General features: G+C 43.7%; 1 protein-coding gene across 14 annotated transcripts in view; it reads right to left on the reverse strand.

Annotated features, from left to right (window-relative positions):
- The window catches only part of NRG1 (neuregulin 1), a 431,945-nt gene that overhangs the window by 185,737 nt on the left and 229,494 nt on the right, over window positions 1-16,714 (reverse strand). Inside the window, exons 1-2 of one of the 14 annotated variants that reach the window (XM_019286186.3) lie at window positions 12,526-12,740; window positions 11,407-12,374 (exon numbers count right to left, since the gene is read on the reverse strand). The exons of 7 other annotated variants lie outside the window; for them this stretch is intronic. In XM_019286186.3, coding sequence (XP_019141731.3) covers window positions 11,407-12,034 — 628 coding nt within the window. In that variant the 5' untranslated portion in view covers window positions 12,035-12,374; window positions 12,526-12,740. Of the gene's footprint in view, window positions 1-11,406; window positions 12,757-16,714 lie in introns of those variants that run through there. 6 more of the 14 variants (XM_010400018.4, XM_019286189.3, XM_010400012.4 and 3 more) reach the window with 6 other exon arrangements.

Genomic DNA, 16,714 nt, shown 5'->3' on the forward strand with positions numbered 1-16,714 from the left:
AAAGTCACTAGAGGGAGAGATTTGAATTTGCTAAAGCTTTTCTCTTGATGAGATTGGGATATGAGTCACCTTAGGGTAGCAAGTTACTGTGGTACAATTGGTGACATTACTATGGTTGATGGAGGTTAGTTCACCACCACCAAAGGAAAAGTTTCTGCAGTTTAACGTGTTCATCCTTAAAAGAACTGTGGTTTATTTCCCGCTTGGAAAATCTATTTTCACCTCAGTCTTGCATAATGCAAATTTCCCTGCCAGACTTGAACACTCCAAATTTTCTCTTATGTGACCTGTCATTACACAGAAGTCCTGATCAAGTTATTTGTCTGATTTTTCTCTAGTGAGTGACATTTTAAAGATTTCCTTTGAAGGGGCAGTATTTACATGACCTGACCAACATTTGCCAATAGTGCTTTTTGAACACTGTGTCTGAGTTTCTGCTAAGTCATAATTTTTGATCAATCATCAGAAAAAAATTGTCATTATGTCATCATCATTTGTAAAACAGAGTAATGTATGAAAATTAAAGTTTGAATTAAATGTAAGTTAACATCAGACAGTAGTGTTGGTATACCCATTTGTTAAAAATCAATGCGTATTAGCATCCTGAAAGTATCAGTAACACCCCTGAGAAGACATTACAGATAATCTGCAAAAGCAAAAGCAAAGCATAACCACATATTGTTCTGCAGCTAGGGGAAGCTGCTAGATATGTTAAGGGTGAGTGAATTTAGAGACCAAATTCTATTTTGAATCCTGGCACATTGACATGCAGTACTCCCTGGATCTCAGTTCTGTTCAGGAAGCATCAGAATATTTTTCTGTTTTATTTGTCTTCAGTCCCCTCCCCTGCCAGCTTCTGCCTAGCTAAGTGTCTTTTGTGAACTAGTACTTCCTCTGATTCACAGCTAGTAAATCTGCTGCCTGGGCTCGTAGCAGTTATCTGAATACGCTTACAGAACATGTCTTTTTAATTCTTCTTCCAAATGTGGAGAAGTAAAAACTGCACATATTAAACAATCTATTAGCAAGAATTAGGAAAATTACAGGGTTGCTTGAGAAGCTACTTATATGAGAGGCCTCCATTAATCTCTACAGCACGGCAAATTCAAATGCTTGGAGATAGCAAACAACAGAAAGGTTGCTAGCCATGTTCTTAAACGTTCACATGTTCAAATTACATTCTGATGGCTTTACTGGCCAGATACCATTTTATAAACCAAAAGGAGAATTTTAAGGTACCTTTCCGTTAATTTATTTTGAAGGAGAGGTCTGTGTCCTAATGCATTCATTGGCCTTTTCATCCAGAAACACGGCCTATCTTCGTTCACAAAGAGAATGCATATGCAGTTGTATGTCCCAAAAATTATGTAGCTGAAGGAATTTGCAAAAATTTTTAATGATGACATCCAAAATCTATTAGTACTATACTAAATCAACACCTCCAAAAAGAAGGGTGGGCTGACTGACTAACCTCCATGAGGCAAAGGCTGGAGTGGAGTGAGGGGTTTTGAACAAAGTGATGGGAGAGAATTCAGTAACAGAGAGACACTCTGCAGTGTCTGCAGCACAGGCAGAGTGACTCCAGCCCTTGGGGTGGCTAGAGAAAGCAGGGTGTGAAGGGCACTTCCTTGGATTTCTCCAAGAATGAGAATGAGGAGTGAAGAGTGCTTACTCAGCATGGCCAGATGGCAAGATGATCTGCCCGACAGAGGATCCCTTAGAAATGTATGATAGACAGAGTGAATGATTGCATTCCTAGTTCAGATCCTCAGCAGGGGAAAAGCTGCTTTGGGATCTGCTGCAAGTCCCACGCAGACTGTAAATACCTGTGGCACTGGGGAACAGATTCTGCCTGTTTTTATCCAGTCAAGAAAATACCAGACCTTCCCTGCTCTCCTGTGCTTGGTATAATCAATCCTTTGCAGTTTCCTGGCCCTTTCCTGGCTACTTAATGATGTTCTGCTTTTTCAGTTAAGAGCTCAAGCCTCTTCAAGGCCCTGTACCAACACAGCAGGAAGCTTTTTGTCTTTCTTCTGATCCTGTACTCCTTAATTCCTAAAATCATAACAACATACTCACTGGTTCGTTCCCTGATTAACTCAGACCAGATACATAAATAATCATTCTTCCATTCCCCTGTACTTGTCCTTCTCACCCTGATACACTTAATTTCCCTTGCTACGGCATTAATGCTGTCACACTGCTAACTGTCCTGCTGAGCTCCACAGCTCAAGAAAAGCTATCTTGAAAATATAATGTCTTAAAAATCCCAGACATCTTGACATTAATAGCCATTGTGACTTTCTTGGTATGATCACGCCCCATTATTCTCATGTCCTGTTACTATAAACGATGCTCAGGCGTAACGAAACCCTATCAGGCTAAGTCCATTCAGCATACCCACTGCAGGACAGAAACGCAAAAGAATCCACAGGCAAAGTGTCTTTAAACTGGGTAGACAGGAGCAATGCTACCACCAAAATCCTCCCATTCCAGTAATCCATGCACTATGACTGTTTCCACTTTTGGAAGGAAGAACCAAATGCTGGAGGAGTTGAGATAATAAACTGAACAAAGGGCAAAGTGAGGCAATGGTCCTTGGGCCAACAGTGGGAGAAATGTCAATGGAGGGGCATGGAGGGAGAAATCTTTGAAAGCACGAGCAGAAGTCAAGTGTATAGGGGAACTCCACACAGTTAAAATCATTGAGCTGGCCTCTGTTCACCCAAGAGGCCTTGCTGAAGGCATTCTTCGGAGTAGGACAGAACCAGATGGGGAATGAGGGAGCTGAAACTCCTCCTAAAATTCACACAGCATTGCCAAGGCTGAGCCATATTTGTCTTTTCTTCCCTTGAATGGCCCTTAGTATTATTGTTCCACCCCAGTGACAAGCAGTATGCAACCCTGGGGACTATAGAAGCAGGTTGGTGAGGACCCTTGCATGTGTGAGTCATTGGTCTTCTGCTCTGAATGGACATTATTATTGATTTACTGCTTAAAATATTAAACTGATGCTACTTTATGCATCTTGAATACTTCTGGACAGTGATCAAGGTAACAAGCAGGTTTTATTGTCCTTTGTTGGGATTTTTGACTAGTCCCTGTCTAAGTACCATCAAAATTATGGCTCTATTTATCCTAAAAATAAGAAAGCATGAAGAGGGATGAAGTAATTCAAGGACTGAAAACAAATTCCTCCATGGGGAGAATCGTGGAGTTCAGCCTACCTGCTGAAAAGGTTTATCCAAAGTTGAGCTGATTACAGTGTACTGATTACTCACCTTTGTGAGTGAGAAATACATGGCACAGAAGAACTTTTTCATCTAGGAGAGAAAGGTGTAAATGAACAAGTGGCCAGAATACAAACACATATTTTCAAAGTCAAAGTATGTGGTTTTATTTAAAAGAGATGCTAGACAAAGGGAAAAGGCAGACAATGTCTTGCTTTCAGGCTTCACACCTGAGAAGACTGGAAGAAACCTTAGCTGAGATGACACTGCGCCATGTAGGTCATGGACCAGTGCATTCCAGTGCTCTGCTGGGTCTTACAGGGCTACAGACCTCAGAACCTTTATACCAGTGAAAATTCAGGCCATTTAATTCCAGCTGAAATACTAAATTAATCATCCAGATTAATTTAATATAGGAAAAAGCCCAAGTTTCCCTTCTCAAGATGCTGTTCCAGCAGCCTTACACTAGCTTCCACTCACCACCTTAGAAGATTCAAGTCATCTTTTATGAGCTCAGAGAATTTTTTTTTTGGCATAAGAGAACAGCTTTTGAATGAGCTTGATACTCTTTTTTCTACTTTGATCTGTCTAATCACATGAATTAATTGACTGTTGAAAATTGTAAAATTCAAATATCTTTCAGGAATTCCATAGAAATACTGAACTATGTCACAAATCATGCTTAAGATCATAGCTTCATATACTCCTCCCAGTGCCATGTGACTACCAACCCAGTATTGATTTCCTTTCATCTCAAAAACTGAGACAATATTCACTGCCAAAATAAAAAGCTGTCTGAGTTATGAGAATGCACTGCCAGCAAGTTCCAGGATGAAGCAGAGATATAAAAAAGTGGGGGAGGGGGTAGGGAAAGCATATGTGAAAAAGCTGAATATACTCTTGCAGGAAGATGTACATTGAAATAAGGCTTTTGTAGCAAAACAATACAGGACCGAACATAATAGGTGGATGCCACAATACCAGTGATCTTGTCCAGAGCTGAATGGACCTTGCCTCTGGTTTATCTTAGGGAAGCCTTGAGTGGTGGCCAGCCATGTCCCACTGGATTTGTTCCTGCAAATTCTTCCACAGCTAAAACCTTTTCTTTTTTCTCAGTGACTAACACTCTACTGCAGATGGGGGAGAAGGATGAGACAGGTCAGGGTGTAAACAAGCAGACTTCACATTACCTCAAAATAATGCTTTCTCCCTTGCTGCTCTCTAGCTGCAAACAATGGTCATGCTCCAGCTCTTGAGTTTAATGTGTACCTCCTACTGTGTCTGGTACTTCACATAATGTTTTAAAGTCAAAGATCAAGATGTAATTCACAGTGCTCACTCTCCAGGAAACTGGTCTCCTTTCAGTATAAATTGTAAAGGTAGGCAGTGTGCCTAATACAAAACAGTTCACAAAAGACAGGGTCTGCTACTCTCTATGGTCTGCCTGGGGAACAAAAGGCCAGAAGCCTTTCGCAGAAGATACTCTAAAACCCACCTATCCATCTCCAAAGTTACACACCATGATTCAGTCCTTGATTTCATGTGGCTTGAACATGACCTGAAGCACAAAGACTCCTGCCGTTGCTTAACTTAGTACTGTGTAACAAAAACCCAGCTTTGAGTCCAAACAGATCTGAATCGCTCAAAGAAAACAATTCTCTTCCCTTAGTCAGAGAAAGCCTTTTCTCCTAATTCCAGCCCATCCTAGGTGAAATAGGCATTTTCCTTTCAAAATTCTTTTATCACCTGCCATGGCATTTTTTGGGTCTGTCTCCCCTTTCCTGAAAGAGAGACAGTGCAATCTCTGCCCAGGTACTGTCTGCAGCAGATTGTCATCACATGTGCTCTCCCTGAACCAGCTGCCTCATTGCATTGCTATTGATTCTGAGTTGGATTTCTGCAGCAAATCTATTGCATTTCCATTAGCAAGACTGCAAATGATGAAAACGCTCATTTATATCATTCCAGCTCTGCACCACAATTAACCTGCTACTTACCCTCCAGCAAGCCAAATTGTGCTTTCTCATCTGATGCAGAGAAAGTTCCCCAAGGTTTCTCTGTAACCAGAAGTTAGGCACAGCAAATCTGAGGTAGGCTGCTGCGTGTTTTATTTGCAGTGCATTAACAGGAAATAAAACAGTATAATTAGTGTAAAAAGTACAACAGATATGGAATGAGGATAATTTCAGTCCTGTGCAGTGGAAATCCATACCCTGACTTTTGTAATTACATCAATTATTAATCAGTTTTGCTTAGAAAGTTTTGATGCAGAACAGTCGCAGATTTCATTTTTTATAAAGAAATAATAGCCATATACTTTGTATATCTATTGTATTCTCTATACTCACATATGCATCTGTATATAAATGAGGAGAGAGAACATGCAAAAGGCTCCATGTAGCACAAACACATGACTTATTCTCAGGGAAGTTTACAAAGTAAAATGAAGCTTTAAAAAATAAATACAAGTGCAGACTACTGTTTTTTACGGAGAAATTCAGATTGTTATGAAGAAAAAGACACTCCAGGAAATACTGCTTTTTTGCTACCATGTTCTGTGCACGATAAATGGTGCATGAAAGAAAAACCACACCCATGAGGAAAATTTGAAAGCCATGAATTTGGGGTGTTTGTCCAACAGAAAGAAACCCAGGACCAGTCCGTACTGTTTGCTTCATGTTAAATAGAAGAACTGTTTCCACGCAACCAAGAAGTGCTAAAAAGGGGGGTGGTAGAGATACAGAAAGAAACAAAACAATAAACTTGTCCGAACAAATTGTGCTTGCTGAGGACATTTTGAAGACCGTGTGAATTAACCAGACTGGGGAGGGGAAGACTCAGTTATCACTTTAGAAGGCTTAATGGACCTAAACTCCCCAAAAATTGCTGCATCTTGTGCATCTCACCCCATCAGTCCCCATGAGTGTTCCTGTCACAAGTATATACATCTAGGAGCTGCCATGACCTTTGGAACAGCAAAGAAATACAGACTGGCTGGCTCAGTACAGTGGCACTTGCTTTATTGCTGCTTGTTAATGGAGGTCCAGTTGTGTCTCCTGGGCCTACTGAGATCAGCATCTCTTTACTGCACTCCTGAGTTAGGCTCAAAACTTGTCTGGTATCTTAACCGTGATTAATTGTAACTTCCCTCTGACAAGATGTTATTAACTCACAGGACACATAAAAGGAAAGTCACGGCTTTCAAAATGAGTCCTCATATTGTGTAGTAGATATTTAACGTAGAAACTGAATTACAAGGGTAGTCGCCCTGTAGACTCATGGGGAAAGAGAGTGACTCTTTCCCCATGAGTCACTCTGGGAATTGCCTCGGGGAAGTCTCTTCCTTTATGCTGGATATGTAGCTGAAGGCTAACTAGCTTCCTAATGCAGGCACTTAAGTCAGGTATCTGAAGCTAATCAAGTCCAGTACTGCGTCAGAAATGGACCAGCATCTGCTTTAAGGTGCTCTCTTCCTGCATCTTCAAGCTTTGGGGAGAAAACAGTCTCTCGTGGAACTGCCCTGCAGAGCAACAGTGAGCAAGAAAAGGCTGAGGTAGAGCCTGTACTGGATCATCTGCTCTCCCCTCCTGTGAGCGCAGTCCCCTGTGGCTCTCTGAGACCTTGACACATTCAGAGGCTGCCAGGCATGGACTCAACCCTATGGTGTTGTGATGGGGATTTGAAATACAGAGCATGTGTCAGAATTAGACTCTTTCAAGAGTAAGAACAAACACTGCACGAAGCTGCTATGAACAAACCCTCTGTCCTTAAAATGAAGTTAGAGGGTTGCAGCGCCTATAAGTGGAAGGAGAGGCTCCCTCTAGCCTGCTATCAAGCTAAAGTAGAGACTTTCCCAAATCACTGTGAATAGGAGAAACAACATCAAATGCAGAACTGAGAAAGAAGAGTGGAAGTGAAAGAGGCAGGGAAAAAATTGTAAGGAATATTTATGGTACGATACTAAAACAAGGTACAGTACAATTTTCATTCAATATTTCCCATCTCTAGCTCTAAAAAGACACAAGAAATTTAGCCATTGTGCCTCAGTTCAAGACTAGTCTTGCTCCTTTTATTATACTATGCCTTTATCAATAAAGAAATACTCCTTTCCCTTTGGCTTACCTTTTGTATTTTAATATTATGTTTCCTTTGCTGAAAGAGAAGGGAAAGGTGAATGTTTTAAAGCATTCCCATATTTAGGGAGCTTGTAAATCTCGGAGGGGAGCTTGTCAAATTTAGACAGGAGCTGAGACTATTTCCCAGGTAAACAACTACTACCAGGCCTCAAGAGCAATCTTTTAACATTTTTCCACCGAGGATGAGAAAGCAGCATCCTTTGCTAATACTGACGCAGCACACCTGAAGTGGAAGCAGAAATCAGAAACGCTAGAGGGGAGTTGTCCCAGTCAGAGGTGGTTGACAGTAATGCAGGGCCCTTCTTCCACTTCCTCATTCTCTAGGCGAGGGCCAGCATAAGTGAGATAGGAAGGAGTCCTGCTTGCCTCCCAAGGGACATGCACAGGTCTGGTGCTGTAGGGAGATGAAGACATGCCTGTTGATCATCTGCTGGCCACCAGCATGGCATAACATGTGCAGCTGGCCCGTCAGCGCATGGTACCCGAGCTGGCCAGGGAAGCCAAAAGTGAAATGGATGCAGGGGCTGTGTGGATGTGCCACCGGGCACGTGCACCCTCTGGATCCTGCTCTCCAATGGGCCTTTGCTCTGCTCCCAAGGAAAGCCACTCCAGAAAAATCATGCTGTGGTCTGCCTCCTGCCCTGCTTCTAGTGTGCCCTGTGGCACTTCACCAAGCCATGAGTGTTGTGGTCCCAAAGCCAAGGCCTGCTTGGGTACCTCCGCTCTGGGGCAGAACCAAAACACAGGAGCCCTGCACTATTTTGGCAGAGCTGTCACCCCAGAATGGCAAGCTCCACGTGGGCCTTTCTGGGTGTTTTGTGGGGAAATCTGCTTAAATTGAAAGAGGAGGCTGTAGGAAGACCTTTAACGAGGGGAATGGTTGGTTTGCAGATGTATAAAAGCTATTATTACAGAAACACAGTTTTTGCAGTACTACAGAGCTGAATTTCTAACCAGCCTTGATAAAGGGTGGAATTGCATTTAAAGATGATAGTGTTAGAAGAAGTGAAATTTAGCTTCTGAACTGAGTTAGCATTATTACAATCTGCATGTCTTCTCAGAGGGAGGGAGATTGTAGGTTGGGGTGTACTATTATATCCTGCTTGTAATAATATCTTCTCTGGTGTAATTATGCTAAGATGACAAGCTCCCTAAATATGGGAATGCTTTAAAACATCCACCTTTCCTTTCTCTTTCAGCAAAGGAAAAATGATATTAAAATACAAAAGGTAAGCTAAACATTAAGAAATATTTCTGTATTGATAAAAGGGCAAAGTATAACAAAAAAAGCAAGACCAGTCTTGAATCTAATACACCAGACACAATTACCAGGATTGTCTCTCTTCTGCTTTCTCTTCCAGGCTCCAGGAGAAAGAAGAATCAATTAGCTCTCTGCAGACTATGACCTTGAAGGATACAGCTTTAAGAGGAATATGCTGAGTAAGACAGAAAAGAGAGGAGAAGAGAAAAGGATTTGGAAACTCATGGAAGGGATAGGTTCAGAAACAGTACATCAAGCACAGAATATGAAATGTGCATTTCATTTTATTTCTGCACTGGAAAAAAAAATTTCAGCACATAAAGGACTTTTTGGGAACATGTTACCTCACTCTGCCTGAAAAGAAAAAAGGACACTGAAAGGCAAAAGAAGGGACAATCCAATTTGCAGATGCTACTTTTCAAGCCATGTCACTGAGAATTTTATAGCTGTCAAAGGCATTAAAAAAAGTTAGCACTGATGCAATCTGTCAACCTCTCCAACAAATCTTGCTCTACATAAAACACAATGATGTGTTTGAAATGCAGCTGTTTCAAAAACCCCAAGACAGTGCTTTAAGAGCTGTCCAAAAAGTTCTTTTCATGCCTCTTGGAATTCTTAGGCAGACCTTCTGCAGTGTATTTTTCCAGCTAGGTCTTCATATTTTTCTTTGCAGAGAATCACAGACTCTTGCCATAGTCCGAATCATGTGCCACAGTTAGAATAAATTCTGTCTACACAACATTCTCCCTCAGCAACCCAAACTTAATCTGCTACCAGATCTCCCTCTCCTTTCAGTCTGTAGCTATGGAAGTCTACAATGCCTTAAAACACATTTATGTCTAAAAAAGGCAAAATTAAACAAAAATCCCAAACCTCAAAAACTCTCACACATACAAAACCCCCAAATCAAAAGCAAAAAACCCCCTCTCAACCCAATCACCTAACTTCTGGACCACCATTTATTCATTTATTTCCCAGATGTGAGCAGATCTGAATGCAGATAATGGCTTTTTGTCAGTGACAGCTCCAAAGAATCTCTTCTGTGCCCCCCCCCGCCCACCCCCCCACCCCTCCCTTCTTTACTTCAGAGATGAAGTTAGCATGTTATTGATAAAGGTTTGCCTCATATGTGGAAAGTCAAGAGGGATTCTTGAGGCAATTATGACTGAACATAATTGTTCTGTCTCTGGTTACTTTATAAAGCAAAATGTGTTAAAAGGTCATATTTAATGTCAGAATATTTGCAGTACAAAAAAGATATTATGCATCAGCAATATTTTAAAAGAAGCTCACTTAGTATAGTTCTATTTAATTGCAAAGGTGGTTAATTCAAGTAATACCACAGACAAAGCCCCTGTCATTTAATGGTACAGCAGTATTTCTCTATTAGACTGTTTCCATCTGACAAATTACTTTTAATCTGAAGGATGGTAGTCACCCATTATCTAAGCAAAAGGCAGCAGGGTTTCTGCAGGAATACTCAGAACTTTCTTTCACTGATTCTGGAACTGCTGTTCAAGATTGACTGTCAGCTGAAAGGACCTCCTCTGAAATCACTGTAGTTATGCTCATTTTCAGTGGCAAGGTGGCTGGCCTAAAATGTTAAAGCTAATCCAAATGCCACATATCTATGTCCAGTCCCAGTGGGGCTAAACTTAGAAGTGAACTTCTGGTGACTTCAGAGCTCAGGGTGAGGTCTAGTATGTGCCATCTTCAATGTGGCCAACCTGCAGCATTACAGGGAAGGCATGAGGGAGAATAAATGAGATGGGGACCTGCAAGGAAATTTGTGAGGAATGCAATTTTTCACTCTGATCACTGCAGCTTTCCACAGGAAACCTCAGCCCTGTGCTCTCAGCAGAACAGTGCACTGCCTTCTCTTTTACTAGAGTTGCACAGCTTTACATAACTCAGGAACTTCTGGCTTGGTTTGCTTTGAATTTGATGGGTTGAAAATTATGAATGACAAAGAAATGACACTTCAGCAATGCAGTATTTTGATGCTTTATGATCACAACTGAGAAAATAATACAGATACCTTTTTTTGTTTTTGTTTTTATGATGAGCAAAGACTAATTTGGAAATTGACTCTTCCTACATTGGAAAAAATTCTTTCCTGAAATGCCCCACAAAAGGCAGTAAGGCAATATACGGGAAACAGTTTAAACAAGAATCAGCTCCTAGAGATGGGGAAAGACAAAGAGAAATGTATGCTTTGCTCCTAAGAGAAAGATCATAAGCTAGATGCTAAATTAATAGTTCCTAGTTTCTAACTGCTTCAAATCTGCTGTTGCTTTTCCTCACTGTTCTGAGAGTTTCATGAGAATGATAGGGATATTTGCCAGACACAGACTTCAGGAAGGATGTACCAGAAGTGCTCTGCAGGCAAGGCAAAGAACGCACACGGAAGATCCAGCAAAGGACACAAAGCCAATTTATAAGGAAAATATACCATGTGGAATAGCTATCAGATAAACCCTAGAAGTAAATCACATACTTTCCTACAAGTGGATGCAGAGAAAAAGGCAGTACTAGCCTTTTACAGACATCCCACAGGAAGTCCTGCATATCTCAGAACTAAGTTCAAAGGACTCTAGATGCTCTTCTCAGAAGGTAACCCATGCTATACCTGTCCTAGCACACTTGATCTTTGCAAACCAATCACATGCCCTCCTTGTAGACAGCGCCAGAACAGTTAAGTGGTTTGTTTTTTTTTTTCCTTTTTTTTTTTTTTCTGTGAAAGGGAAAAAAACCAAAGGAACATACAGCTTTTACTTACAAAGTTTTGGAGCAGTTTGGAGATTGGTTTCTGTTGCTTGTGCCTGAGATGCTGTGGTAGGCTCCAGGGCGGGTGGTGACAGCGAAGGTGCAGCAGAGGACAACAAGCCAACATCTAGGATGCGGTTATATAGAGAAGGCTGGAGGAATGGTTTGGAGGGTACAAGTGAGCTGTCACTTCGCACTGTCACTTCAGCCTTGCTCTTGGGGCTAGGTATGAGGAAGGGTGAGGCATACACCTCTGAAGGCACCCAGGCAGATAGAGCTGTAGGATCCACAGCGCTCTTTGGGTCTTGTCCTATCCTCCCAGGGTCAAGGTGGGTAGGAGAGTCATACTCAAAAATCTTGTCCACAAAGACCCACTTGAGGCCAGCAATGCAGAGGCAAAGGCTAAGCAGGCAAGCCAAGATAGGGGCGATGCAGATCTTTTCAGAGTTGAGGCAGCCCTTCAGTCGCTCTGCCTCCAGGCACGCACAGCAGGCTGCGGCAAGGCCTGCTATCCCCTGGACACTTCTGTCCTCTCTTTGGGTCCCCGGCATGTTCTCCTCATCCGGGAGCCTGTTGAGGGACGCATCGGGGCTCAGTTGAGCTGAAGGGCTGGGGAAAGTGTCGGCAGCTACTTCAGACATGTTTAAGCATCAGCTCTCAAACAGCTCACCTCCAAAAGGCCTTAACTCTATCACAGTCCATTACTGTGAGACACAGACAAAAAGAGACGGTAGTAATAGTCACAGTGCTCTGCAAAAATCACAGAGTGGGAGTCAATAAAAGGTTGAAGCTCAGCAACATCATCCAAACTGCGAGAGGAGTAATGCACAGGAAAAATTAGATCCCCTGGTCCCTCTGCCCCCAAGCCCTCCGTCACTGTCTCTGCTTCTCTGAAGTGAGAATAGCTTTGCAATTATTGAGCTCCTGTTTGCTAGCCACTTTTAGAATTCCTTAAATGCCTCTCAAGCAATTCCAGCTCTTCTGCAGGAGGGAAGAAACATTCCCCCAAAAGCAAGCACAACAAAACAAAACAAGGGGAAAGAGGGTGATGAGATAAAGAAAACCACAAACACTGAACAAACTGACCGGATTAAGTAAACCAGTAGCCCAGAGCAAAAGGCAACACTCTCACCTTGAGCATCTGAGGCTGGTATCTGCTTAGACGAGGAAAACAATTGTCATGCGGCAGAAGGAGCAAAAGCAAAATCTCTAACAACAGCGGCAGCGGCAGAAGTGACAGTAGCAGCAGCATCCTGTCGTGTTACAGCAGCGGCTGAAAGAGGCTGAATCATTACAGAGCAGCAGGTGCTCGCTGTCTGAGCATCACTGCAAACAATATCATTACAGAGAGGTTTGAAAGGAAGAGCGATGCCAAGACGATGGTAACTCCCTTTATCTCCCCTCCCTCTTTGTCCTCCTTGAGCGCTCATTCACTTTCCTCCGTCCCCCCCCGCCCCGCTCCCCCAGCCCCCTCGCAGCCTGTTTCCCTGATGTACAGACTCGCTCCTTCCTCCCCTACCCCACCCCCCGCACTCTGCAGGGCTGCTCTGAGTGAAATCAGTACACCCAGCAACGCAGGACTGTCAGTGACTTCCTATTTTATCCAATTAGGAGGAATAAGGCCATCAAATCAAAGGGAGGGAGCGGACAGGAGTTGTGCACCCACCAGCTCCCTCTCTCCAGGCAAACCGTGGCCAGAGGCGGCGGCGGCCATCGATGGCAAAGTCCTCCGGCAAGGACCGGGTGTCGGTGGGAGCTCTTTGGGTTGGACTGGGCTCGCTCAGTCTGATATTCGATCTCTCCCAAGGGGAAGACCTCTTTCCAGAAGCAGTTTTTCCCTGCCTGACACCTAGAGACAGATTTTCTTTCCAAGCTCCTGAGTAAGTTTTATTTCCTAGGAATAGGGCTGGAATGCATCTTAGATCAAGCAGAGGGAATAAAACACCCTAAGCCATTCCCACCTCTGGCAAATTTTCATTCAAGTTATTGCAAAGAGGTTTGCTTTTTTTTTTAGTTCCATTTTCCAACCTCCTTTCCAAACCCTTTTCCAAACCCAAAAACCTCAGACTTCACACTAAAGTCAATTCCTGAATATAGTTTTCAAGAGCTCACAGGTTGCTAGAATATATCCTCACTCACCTTAGACTAAAAAAAACAAAAAGAAAAGAATTAAAGTATTTTATTATTATTTATTAAAGGCTTACACTTTGTTTTTAAATTTGGCTGTCATTTCTCACCTTTACTAATACCCAGCACTACCGTTTCCACCAGCGCAGTATAATACAGGGGTAAATCAACAGTCTGGTTAACATAATGAAAGTAAGATCAGAATCAGATCTATTGCCAGTCTCTTTTGTCTCTCACAGAAAAATGCAACTGTGTAACAATAAAGATGTGTATGAAAGGCAAGGCAATTTCCAGTTCCTTGAACTTAATGAAAACATTTACATTGAAGATTTACTGGTGAGAATCCCTGTTTCTCCATAGTATAAATGGCTGCAGGATTCATAAGGAAACAAAGAATCAAGTGCTACAAATTGCTCTGAACTAATTTTTGTTGGTATCTTAGTCAGGCACATGGAAGGTAAATTCCTTTGTAACAACATATTTTTGGTAGTGTCAAAAGAGGCATCTGGCTCATACATATTCTCTCTCTGCCTCCAACTCCACTCCCACTTCACCCCCCCGCCTTCCATGGGAACATTAGTAACATTCGCATGAAAAAGATTTATCAAAATCTCAATGAATCCCATAGTGTTTTTACAGACAGTCATGTCAAGGACTAATTGATGGATGTCTGATCACAAAGCTTCCTGTGAGGCTGTGGTAGCCAACTGAAGTAATCACAATGCTACTACAATCAAGTGCTTGGAGCATTTACCTTAAAGCACAGCCAGTGATAACACTCTCTGAAAGAATGCAAAAAGATAAATCATCTTACAATCTAGCCTACATTACCATTGAAGTGTCTGGTCCTTAGGTTAATGATGTGATCAGTAACCTCAGACAGAATGAACAGCTTGCACTGCGTATTTACATACATGGCTTCTCTTTATTACAAAGCACATGTTCTCTTTAGCTGGTAATATCCTGCATCAGTGCAGCCTCTCTCGAGTATCTCAAAACCTATTTCAAACAGCAGTAACAACACAACGTCTATAGAAATTGTAACAGCACAGTAGCATTGCCGTGACAGGAGTGGTGGTCTGTGGCTACAAGTAAGCATGGTTTCTAGAAAAAGGATGTACCTTTTATCTGACTAATTGATAAGTCTGGGAAAAGCAGACATACTTTTGCACACACAAGTTGTTCCTCAGGTGTGAAGCTGACTCTTCAAAGTGGAGTGCAAGCTGAGACCCAGACAGATGAGATACTATAGCATCTGAGTGCTTGGCAGAATTTTTTAAAAATCTCTCTCCTTCTTTATCCATGTCTAATTTTTCAACCTTCCTATTTCCAGTAAAGAGACTTTCTCCTGCTGACACTTCTCTGAGCTCGTGTTTAATCCACTGTCCTGTACACATCTTTCCTGCACTGGTCTTCCTGGCAAACTGCCTGTGTTCAACCTCCAGTAATCTTTGCGACCCTCCATCCTATCTACACTTATCTGCTTTCCTTTAAGCCACGTTCCTGCTATGCTCACATCTCCCTGGTGCTGTGCTGAACAGAAACGCACGTGGAGATCTTGCACCTTCCTTACAAGGGCTGCCACGAAGTTAAACCAAACACGCAAAAGGCTGCACAGCTAGGCAGAGCGATGGCGTGCTACCGCACGGTGACACATTGAGGGGCTCCTCTGCATGTGCGGCATCGCCCCCTTTCTCACCTTGCTGCCGCAGGGGCCACCAGCTCGCATGGACCGGGAAAGGGCTCTTCCAAAGAGCTCCTGCCCCAGCCCGGCTGGCTAAACTGAGGCTGGACAGCATCTCTCCCTGCCTTTTTCTCCTGCACCGGCAGGCCCAGCCTGCCCGCAGCAGCTCCTCCCGGCAGGCAGGCAGGCAGGCGGGCGGGCACACCCGCACACCCCCCGCCGGCTCCGCGGCCGCAGCGTGCCCGTGGTCCCTGGCTCCCGGCCAGGCTGCAGTGCCCTCCTCCGCTGCGGGTCCCTTCCCCCGCCGCACCTCCAGCCCTGGCGCGCAGGCTGCCTGCCTCAGCACCACGCAGACGGCTCTGCCCAGACCTCCTCCCCCTCCGCAGGGAAGCCTGCAGCGCTGCTTCAGCCCCCCAGCTCCGCAGGGGCCACGGGGTCTTGCGGCGAGGAGAGCGCGGCGGCACCCGGCACGCTGCCCCCGCCTCCGGGGTGCCTGCGGCTCCCGCTATTCCCCGCCAAGAAGGGAGAAAGGAGGCGCTGAATCATCGGCCAGGCAGCTTCCCTGGCCCTGCTCCACAGGTGGCCAGGGCCAGAACACAGCCTGCCTGCCATGCTGCAATCCTATACCTCACGGGACGGTTCCTCCCGGAACCTTTTGGACCAAAATGAAACCCTGTGCTCTTTACCGCGTCGGGGTGGGTACGGGAGCACATGAGTCAGCTCTAGAGGCTGCCGTAAAAGCTGATTGATGATTGTCTCTCACTTTGGTCTGAAGATACAAGCATAAACTGAAGGTACAGTTCGCTGACTTTGTGGGTCCTTTCTGTTCCCCTTGCCCCCAAAGCAATGCAGAAGTCCTTTATCCTGCAGCTGCAGGCTTGAGCTTTTTACATTTCTGCTGTGAGATGCTAGCAGTGGCATGCTCTGCTCAAACATGGATTCTGCCCCGGCTGAAGGAGAGGAGTGGCCGCGAGAAGTCAGCAATTGGCTCATTGGAAGGGAGACCGCGGAAGAAATCAAGTGGGAGCATGACCTTGAGGTAACAAAGTTTTACTGGGGTAGCCCAGTGGTGGTAAACACGGAAGGACAAAAAAGGAAATTACTTGCCTGTTTGCAATAAGGTTAGCTTCTTGTGCAAAGATTTATTTCTGATTCCCACATAGCTTGGGTGTCTTTGGCTTAGAGGAAAATGCAGATTGAGTCTACACTAATGAAGCTAATCTATGACTGAGATTTGGACTCCTGCCAAATGACATGTTGAAACTAAGAGCCTTAGAAAACTGTAATTTTATTTCATGGAGTGTTTTTGCAAAGAATCAAGTGGGGTTTTTTTGAAAAGTTTCACTCCCAGAAGGCTCAAGAAAATAATGCACAACCCAAACCAGCATTAACTTCCAGCCTGTGATGAGGAGGAACATGTTCTATCTGTCCACCAGTTTTATGGGTGCTAAAAGGAGGTAGACTTCATATTACCAAACTGCAGAGGACCATTCTCTCTGGCCAGCCACAA

This window comes from Corvus cornix, chromosome Z, assembly GCF_000738735.6.
Source record: "Corvus cornix cornix isolate S_Up_H32 chromosome Z, ASM73873v5, whole genome shotgun sequence".
In the NCBI taxonomy this organism is placed as follows: Eukaryota; Metazoa; Chordata; class Aves; order Passeriformes; family Corvidae; genus Corvus; species Corvus cornix.